This window comes from Herpailurus yagouaroundi, unplaced genomic scaffold (genome assembly GCF_014898765.1).
Source record: "Herpailurus yagouaroundi ecotype Mexico unplaced genomic scaffold, PumYag 29, whole genome shotgun sequence".
Taxonomy (NCBI): domain Eukaryota; kingdom Metazoa; phylum Chordata; class Mammalia; order Carnivora; family Felidae; genus Herpailurus; species Herpailurus yagouaroundi.
Genome location: NW_024412377.1, coordinates 33256887 through 33266714, shown reverse-complemented (window position 1 = coordinate 33266714; position 9828 = coordinate 33256887). Strand labels below are relative to the sequence as shown.

The following is a 9828-nucleotide window of genomic DNA, read 5'->3' as shown; positions in this document are numbered from 1 at the left end:
CAAACTTATGAACCGTGAGATCATGACCTGAGCTGAAGTCGGATGCTTAACCGACTGAGCCACCCAGGCTCCCCTTTAATGCATTTTGAGTTTATTTTTGTGTATGGTGTAAAAATGTGATCCAGTTTCATTCTTTTGCATGTAGCTGCCCAGTTTCCCCAGCACTATTTGTTGAAGAGACTGTCTTTTCCCCAGTGTATATTCTTGCCTCCTTTGTTATAGATGGACTGACCATATAAGCATGGGTTTATTCCTAGGAAGAAAGAACCATGTATTCTTAATAGTGGAAGAGGATATGAAGAAAATGTTCCAAATAAGTAGCAATGTTTACAAACTGGGCATGTGTGATTTTGATGGACAACTAGAGTACATGAATAAGTTTTAATGGTAGCATGAAACCACTGCAATAAGTTATTTTGTTCTTTCCACTTATGCTTAGAACAATTTTTTAAGGTTAGCTATTATTGATACCACGATTAAAAATCATTACTATATTCTCATCTCTGTTGTGGCAATGAAAATTTTATCCTATACCTTGAGTTTTCTTAGGGTAAAAGGATAGAGTTAAAAAAAAAAGACAAAGGAAATATTTTCATTCTTTCTCTTGCTATTTCCAGCAGCCATATGCAAGAGAAAGTATCAGTTGTAGAATACTAGAGTCACAGCGGTCATTAGAAATCAGTAACAACTTCTAGTTTAGTCCAGTTCGCCAGTGGTAGTGATGGTTAATTTTATGTGTCACCTTGGCTAGGCTATGATGCCCAATAGTTTAGTCAAATACTAACCTAGATGTTGCTGTGAAGGTCTTTGTGGATATGATTAGCATATACTTATTTGACTTTGGGTAAAGCAGATTATTTTCTATAATGTTGTTGGGCCTCACCCAATCAGTTAAACGTCTTAAGAACTGAGACAGGTTTCCTAAAGAATTCCTCTTCAAGTCTGCAGCATAGAAGTCCTACTTGAGTTCCCAGCCTACTGGCCTGCCTTTTGGGTTTTCCAGCTCTTATGATCACATGAGCCAGCTCCTTAAAATAAATCCTTCTCTCTCCTTCCTTCCCTCCCACCTTTCCTCTCCCTACTTCTGTGTGTGTGTGTGTGTGTGTGTGTGTGTGTGTGTGTGTGTGTATGCAGAGAACCATGACTTATACAGTGGGCAAAGTAAAACCCAGTGAAATCACATCATTTTCTTAATGTTATTTAGTAAGTGGTAGCAGTAGTGGTAATAGAAAGATGAGGAAACTGGGTCATAAAGTTGCCTAAAAGATTGTTTATAAGGCTGGGAAAGAAATTCAGAACTATCAACTTTCAACCCTGTCCTTTCTGGTGGATTGCATGCTGAGAAATGTGAAGTTTTATGCAAAATCAATATATTAAAAATTCTGGAATTTAAAGCAGATAAAATAGGAGAGGGATTGTTTGCTTTACCAAAAGATACAGTGTACAATTCCTTATAGAGACAACTTTCCTCAACATTTAAAGTGGTTTCATTAAAAAAATAAAAAATGTTTGTAAATTTTTAGAGACACATAAGTTCAACATACTTGAGCAGGGCATATTTTTAAAGTGTATCCTATCAAAAACTATTCCCAAGATTCAATAATTATTTCATTCTCTTGAAGATGAATACTCTGTAATTATAGAAAAGGCAATAAAATAGACATATGTTATTGTCTGAATAAACATAAATCTCACATTTCATATGCTGCTTTGCTGATAACAAAGCTTTTCATATATGCCCCTAGAAGATTCACTACAAATCTCTGAGTTATTATCACTATTTTATAATGGAGATAACTAGGGCTGACAGAGACTAGAAGACTTGCCCAACATACTCAGAGACAGAGCAGCTGATTCCAGATCTGAGCTCCTATCATGGCCCTGCCATGATGCCCACAGAGCACCAACATTAGTCAGAAGGGTGGTATTTGTAGAATCTTATAGTGAGCTAAATTCTTCACTCTAATCAAAAGGATATGTGGGCTCCTACTAGGCTAGCAAGAATATTAAGATTTGCCTTAGGAAAAAAAAAATCCCAGGACGTTTCTACCTTATTCTTAAAGATAACCCTGCCATGTCTTCTTGAAGCTATGAACTGATTCTAGGCAGGAATGGAAAATTTGATCACAAGGATGGGGACTGATCTCTTCTCTCCAACCTTCTCCCAGTGCTCCCCATTTGGAGTCAATATTCTCTGGGCTATGCATCTTCATACGATAAACAAGCTTTAGTTGTGGATTTTAGTGCTGTAGGGTTTACTGAAATGAAATGATCATTCCCAGGTTTGACAGCTCTCTCTCTCACCTTGTTTTCATTTCCCCAACCGAATAGCGTTTACTTTAGGAACAGGATTTACACACCACTGGATCACAGAACAGAGGTACCGTGTTGCATCTACATTCTCTGGGTTGCAAAGACCTAGCCAATTTTCAGTGCATCACTTATACATTCCTCAGGCCACCATTAGACTCATCACGTTTGTAAAACTTTCCCTTCTCTTTCTCATCTGAGAGCAGGTGGACCAAGACAGTTCTTTGGAGGCTCAATGAGTGATTTCTCCTGAGAGAGACACATCTGTCTAGTCTGCCAAGGAATGAAAAATCAGACAATCGCATAAATCATTTTGAACGTTGCCAAGTAAATTCCACCAAATGGTACTGGCAATAATCACAGTATGTCACCAGGAAATGTGATTTTCTTCTATCATTGGGCTTTAGCCTTGTCCTGAGTGGGTGAAAATGAGACAGAGGACATAGCTTTCCCATGGCGATAACAGATTTCTCATGATCCCAGAAACGAAGGGGTTGAAATGCTTCTTTACCTTGAAACGTCTGGAACAGGGTATCAGGAATTAAGTAGGAACCACCTGGAATTTACTGCTCTTTGCCTACAGCACAATTGCCAACCATTCCCCAAATGAGGCAAATGATGATTAAAGACCACCATTTTGTTATACGCAGGGCTGTGGGCTCCGGCTGAGGAGAGGCACAACCTGTTGTAGCTTATAAAAAAGGAAAGCTCTTTGGTAAGAATGGAAAGTCCTGAGAGCCAGTAGGCGAGTCTGCTCCCCAGGAGGCGATAGCATCCCAAGTCCACTAGGATTTTAGCTCCAACCACCGGACTGTCTTTCGTCCAGACTGGACCAGGAAGTCACATCAAAGGGCCGAGCAAGACCCTGGGCAAAGCAGCTGGGTGAACCAAGTTACAAAGAAGCCAAGGAAAGCTGCAGAATGGCGAGAAAAGGCAGAGACGCATAGGAGGGATAAGACGGGAGGAGGGAGGCGAGGAGGGAGGGGAGAGAGCAGAAAGCCGAGCACGGACGTCAGGAACAAAAGCTCCGGCGGAGTCTGGCGGAGGCACTAGGGGAGCACGGGGTGTTTTGAATAATTATTAAAATTAGCATGTGTCTGCGCCATCCTGTGGGTGTGGCGCAGAGCGGAGTGTAAACTCTAGCGGGGCCGGAGCAAACACTGGATTAGCGGCAGCAGCCTGCCAGCCTGCCCGGGAGTGTGGGGACCAGCGCGCGGCACGCCGACCGGCACGATGGCCTCGTCTCAGGGGAAGAGCGAGCTGAAATTCGCCGACTGGATGGCAACTCTGCCGGACAGCATCCACAGCATCCCCCTCACCAATTTAGCCATCCCAGGTAGGCGCGCAGAGGCTGCCGACGGGGCGCTCCACCCGCCCCGCCCTGCATGATCCGCCACGAAGTGGTAACTTGCCACGCTGCCCGAGGGAGAGGAGCTCGTCCCCAGGGGTGGGTCTCCGGCCAGGCGAGCGCGCGCTGGGAGCCTCGGGCCTCCTGGCGTTTTGCAAACCTCTGGGGACCGTGGCGCGGCGAGTCAAGGTGACTGCTGTTGCACTGGGCTGTGAAAGCAGGCAGGCTGTGCGAGAGGACTGGGGCAGGGGGAAGCCTCGGCCCTAGGGTCCTCCTCGTGCCCCCTCCCACGGTTTTCCTCCCAGACTCGGGGTGGGGGGGCGGGGGCGATTTCTGGGTCTGCGGGGTGACTGTGCGCGGCGAGCGCGAGCTGGCGTCCGAGGGCTCGGCTCCGGCTCCGGCTCGTGGACCTCCGACTCCATCCCTGTCACGGAGTCGAGCGGATTTGGTAGATTCTCGGTTAGAACCTACCCGAACCATTAATATTCGTCCCCAGTCTCCTTTAAAGAGACAAAGCGCTTCCCGAAGAGCGATGAAAGTTCGGGGACCCGCGGCGGCGTGACCACTGCCCTTGACGGGGAGCTGAAGGGAGCGAGGGGCGGAGGGGCGCCGCTTCCCGGTTTGCGTGGACCCGGCGGGCTTGGCCGCGTGGTCACCGTCTGGATTGCGTTCCGAGTGCTGTTAGCGTCGTATAGCGCCCGGGTCAGGAAAGCAAACCCTTGCGGACCGAGCGTCTGTGTTGCTTGGGACAGAAGCCCAGGAGGGAAGCCTGCGTGAGCGGCGGCCGAGGGTGCGATGAACTGGCCAACCAAAGGGGAAAAAGCGGACAGTGCGAGCGTCCAGACAGCCTAGAAGGAAGTCCGGCAAAGCGAGGAAGAGACGCGAGGGACCCAGAGTCTTCAGCATGGCGCGCGCGGTTTAGACCAGAGAACTAGGCAGCTTTCTGGGGCGGGAGCGCTCAGTAGCCCCTAGCTCAGGTGTGCAAGAGAGAGGGACATTTCAGGGCGGACTACTACGGTGAGAGCTGGGGCCACGGCCATACTTGGTTACCAATTTGCCTCTTCACTTGGGCTGCGGGTGCAGATGTCTCATCCCTCCAGGACCTGGCTAAAGGACAATTTACCCAAAGGTAGTCCATCCCTAGCCCAGAGCTCAGCCTGGTTATCAAGTTCACCCTTCTGGTCTATCTCCTCTTGACCTGCCCCATCCAGCGCCCCCTCTCAGCCACTGGAGGAAGACATAATAAAGAGGAAAGGAGAAAAAACAAGAGAGAAGGGTTCTTTTGAAAAATCCCAACAGGCTCTATCTAGCCAGCAGCGCTGGAATTGATCAGTAACTCAAATCAGTGGTCCGTTAGTCAAGTGGATGTTTGGCTCCTAGGACAGGCACAGGTTGCATTCTGAGGGCCAACCCCTGAAGGAAGGGTTTGTCTCCTTTTGCCCTTCTTCAAGAGGTTGCTTCCCGAGAGCCCAGGTACCTCCGAGGAAAAGAACAACCCAGCTTCTCCACCCTGCACTTACCCTGAGACCCGGGTGAGCCTCCAGATTGCTCTTTTGAAGGAGACGATAGAAAGTGCACAACTTTGTTGGCAAAATTTCACTCTCACTTCCACAGGCGTTCCTATCTTTTCTTGCTTTTTATTTGGCTTGTAGACGGTTGCTTTCATATGATCTCACCTGAGCATTTCTGTACACGTAGTAATAAAGGCAAGGACTCTGATGCCAGCCTTCTGATAGATGACTCACCAGATATGCAGGGGGTTTAAAAGCCTAATAAGTTCACATTGCTAGTTCTGAGGGATGGTATGATACTATGTCAGAATCTACATTACATTTCTCTAATTCTTCACCTTTCAAAGCTGTAGTATTTACACCAGATCTCATAATCCTTCCCCAAACCTCATGAAGCACACTGGTTCCATTAACTCCATTTCATAGATGCCGCTCAGTGAAGGCAAATGATGTACCATCAGATAAATGATCTGGCCCCTAAAGTGGTCCTTGGGGAAAGTCTCCTAAGACTTTTAATAGGGAAACGCATTGGGATTTGTATCGGGATGACTCAGTGGCAAGAACTACTAACCAGGGTGAGGGGACAAGGAACGAGGCATTAGCAGGATACAGGGCAGTTTTCCTTTTCTTCCCATGGGTCAAAGTGAAAACCTGAGGTCAGAGACTTTGATATTCTGCTTGTCTTCCAGTAGAGGCATTGGGGGTGAGACTGGGAGGCTTCACATGAGACCCATTTTGAATATGGTACTAGAGGGGCTGTGGCATTGGACACAGTGAGAATTTTCACTGCTTTCCCAGCCCTTCTTAATATTATACTCAAAGCGAATCCCCTGCAAAGCATCCCATTCTCACCCCCAATACTTCTGAGAAAAAAAAATGTTTTGCCAAACCCACACCCCTGAATTTCCCCAGGATTTTGTAAAGTAGATTTGGTAGACCCATACATATAAATGTAGGTGTAAAAATGGGTTTGGTACTTTTGTGCATTGCTCAACTGTGAGAATTTTTGGAGGAAAAAAGACATTCAAACTTTGATACAGAAGACTAATTGGAGACTATTAAACACTAATGGAATAATTGCCTTAAAATCATGCTAATAGCTTCCTGGCTGCTACATGTTTACTTGGCCAGTTGCTGCAGCTTGAATTAAGTAATTATCTCCACCATTTAAAACCACTCCTGATGCACCATGCAAGTGTTTCTGTGGAAGGGAACGCCTGCTCGGTCATCCACTAAGTTCAGGTTTTCTTAGGTGAAGCAACCAGAGAGTGAAGAGCTGCTTGATAATGAGGCTACCCTCTTGGGGCAGCTGACCCAGATTATTCAGGGCTGGTGCAAAGAACAATATGCAGGTGCGCGATATTCCCCACCATGAGTGCAATTCTGGCATCTCTAAACATTTCTCTCCTGTCTGCGTCTTGAATGCTTTCAGAACCAAATCGCTTACTGGCTGTTTTGCATTTAAATGGCGTCATGATTTGGTATTGACTGCCCTAAGGAATTAAGTTGGTATTAGTAGTTTTTGCTTCTAGTCTGCTTTTCAAAAGAATGGTACTGTCAGAATACGTTGACAGTTACTCAGATTTTAGTCTCGTTCATCATTTCTTCCAGCCTCTGATGACACCAAACTAAATTTTCATTCATACATGTTTCTTTAAACAATATCCTGGCATTTTGGGTTATGAATGATACTTCCTCTCACTATGGGCAGGTGAGAGAGGATCGACAGAGATGCAAACAGAAAGAGAGACTATAAAATTCAGGTGAGAGCGAGTCTGATGAATTTCTGGCATCATTACAGGGGAGTTCTAACTCTATAATCATGGTGCCTCCAGAACCTTGGTAAAGAGATCCATCATTGGAACAAGCAAGCTGTTGCTTGATCTGGGTAAAGCGTTAGTGATCTGGGTCTATGATAGGTAGTCATTCTGTCCAAAATTTGAAACATCGGGAAGGGTTTTATTATTCCATGGGAGGGATCGGCTGTGCGTTTTCTGATATGTGATGAAAATCTTCTTCACATAATGCAGCAAACTGACCAAGTGACAATGAAAGATGGGCTAAAATATGTGGTATTGGAACTCAGAGAGGATGTATGTTTCCTTGGCGTTGGAGGAGTTCATGGAGAAGTGGAGACCTCAAGATGGACCCCACCATCAGAGGCTCCTTACCCCACCCCTATCCTTGGAATGTATTTTCCACACCTGGAGCCCTTTTCAAGGATGCTGCCTTAAGAGAGTAAGTTGTTATTGAGACCATCTGGCAGTACACGTGACTGAATCTGGGTAAGGCCTCTAAGATTCTGGTGGGTGGGTGCAAAGATGTACTCTTCTTGAGGCCACTGAAGACAAGCCTTGTATGTAGGTTCTCTTGTTTTACTAAACTTGCCACCTACCAGGCTGGGGGGGGGGGGGGCTGCTTTTTTCTTTGGTCTCTCCTGCCCTCTGTGTACACAGGTCAGGGTTAAAACCAACGCTTAAACTTTCGATAAGGAACACAGAAATACTTTGGAAATCAATAATCATGCTGTTGATTTTGTTCATTTCTTCCAGAAAATGCCAGTGGCAATGAAAAAGAGCAGTTTTACTTAGAGAAATTAGATGTTTATATGGTCCTGATTTCTGTGTTCTTGTGTCTGCTTTTATTAGTTTTTAATGTCTTTCCCTACAACGATCTCTTCTTGTTGCCAGTTATTTCTGGAGCCAGCTGTCTTTTTCCTTTTCCTTGTAACTTACTATTTCTGTTTTGATTGGGATGAGACCATCTACAGGACATATCTAGGATTGGGTCTAATTGTACAAATTTCTTTTAAAAAGCAAGTTTTTCCCCCTATAATTTTAGGATGGTGACACTGAGATTAATCCTGGAAAGCAAACAAAAGCAACAAAATTGTTTAGGATGAATATCTTTCTTGTGTTGCCTTTCCAATTCCCAGTTTTGTTTTTGATTTTGCTAAAAAGGAAAAATTAAATATCTGGAACATAATTTATTCTAGGACTTTTCTTGATGAGTTGAACTGAATCACCAACTTTTAATATAAAGTGATCCTGATGCCATTTTACAAAATGCTTTCTCATGTACATACGTGTTTTCTACATGTTCTATCAGTAAACCTCCAAGGCTTTGCCACTCAAAGTTGGTCCAGGAAGCAGGGAAGGAATAGGGGAGCTTGTAGAAATGGAGCTCAGACTCCACCCCTCAGACCAGTTTAATTACAATGAGCATTTTATGTGATCCCCAGGTCTTGTTTTTTTTTTTTTTTATGTTTATTTATTTTTGAGAGAGAGCGCGAGAGAGAGCGCACAGCGGGGGAGGAGCAGAGAGAGAGAGAGAGAGGGAGACACAGAATCTGAAGCAGGCTCCAGGCTCCAAGCTGTCAGCACAGAGCCCTGTCGCGGAGCTCCAACCCACAAACTGTGAGATCATGACTTGAGCCGAAGTTGGACACTTAACCAACTGAGCCACCCAGGTGCTCCCCTCCCCAGGTCTTGTTATATACACATTTAAAGTTTGAAAAACACTGCTTTAGGGTAGCTTTAAAGAGATCCTTTATGTAAGTGGCAGAGCCAAATTTAAATATACATTTTTGAGTAAGCTCTTTCTATTGGACTATGCATTCTATTTATGAGCGTTCCAATTTACAATCAGGCTTAGAGCCAGAATATGGGTATTTGACTCCAGGCTAATGGCCCAGGTTGGGAACATACTGATAAGCTGATATTATAGTTCCTCATGCACCTTGAACATAAATGTGACTTAATTGCTACCTAAGTGTTCAAATTAGGTCGCTGTGATAAATGTAAAACCTTTCCCCTCATTTCCTTAAAGTACTGCTATCAGCCATCAACAGCACTTAAAATCATCCTATCTGGTGATGCTTGTGGTCACTAATGACAATTTAGGAAACAACCCTGTGTTGGTTCGTCGTCCATTGGTGTCATTCTTCGTTATGTTACAGGCTCAGCTACTGTTGTTGTATTTATAGGTTACAGATTCATTCAATTTATCTATAAGCTAGAACTTTTCAGTATTGCTCTTGAGTCATAGTGGTATCATGAATGCAAAATGTGTTAAATTATCAGCATCAGAAAGCCATCAAAACCATAGGTGAACAATAAATTGATGTTTTATTAAAAAGGAAATGATTGAGGGGTGCCTGGGTGGCACAGTCGGTTAAGTGTCTGACTCTTGATCTCCTCTCAGGTCACGATCTCACGGTTTTTGAGTTCGAGCTCCACATTGGGCTCTGTGCTGATGGTGTGAAGCCTGCTTGAGATTCTCTCTCTCCCTCTCTCTGCCCCTCCCAGTGTGTGCTCTCTCTCTCAAAATAAATAAATAAACTTAAAAAAAGGAAATGATTGATCTTGTTTATTTTGCAAACCATGCCTCATTTGTTTGAAGCATGGTTGACATGGAATAGATATATAAATATGGTTATAATTCACTTAACTTGAATTTTAGTTATTGAACATAATCTGTGTTCTAAAACAGTTAAAATTTTTAAAAATCCTCAAATTGCTTCAATGAATAACACAATGTTTACAGGTTAAGGCTTACACACTTTACCCTTATGCAAATTTCTCATATCTTTACTTAGAGTTTATTTTCTCATATTTGATGCCAACCCTACCCAATCCAAATAGAGAGTGAATTACAAAG

At 44.2% G+C, this 9828-nt stretch overlaps 1 protein-coding gene across 2 annotated transcripts in view; it reads left to right on the top strand.

The window, feature by feature from the left end:
* The first annotated feature begins 2979 nt into the window (after positions 1–2979).
* Positions 2980–9828, top strand: part of PLCXD3 (phosphatidylinositol specific phospholipase C X domain containing 3) — a 167266-nt gene continuing 160417 nt past the window's right edge. Inside the window, exon 1 of one of the 2 annotated variants that reach the window (XM_040496140.1) lies at positions 2980–3646. In XM_040496140.1, coding sequence (XP_040352074.1) covers positions 3544–3646 — 103 coding nt within the window. In that variant the 5' untranslated portion in view covers positions 2980–3543. The remainder of the gene's footprint in view (positions 3647–9828) is intronic. The other variant, XM_040496135.1, reaches the window with a different exon arrangement.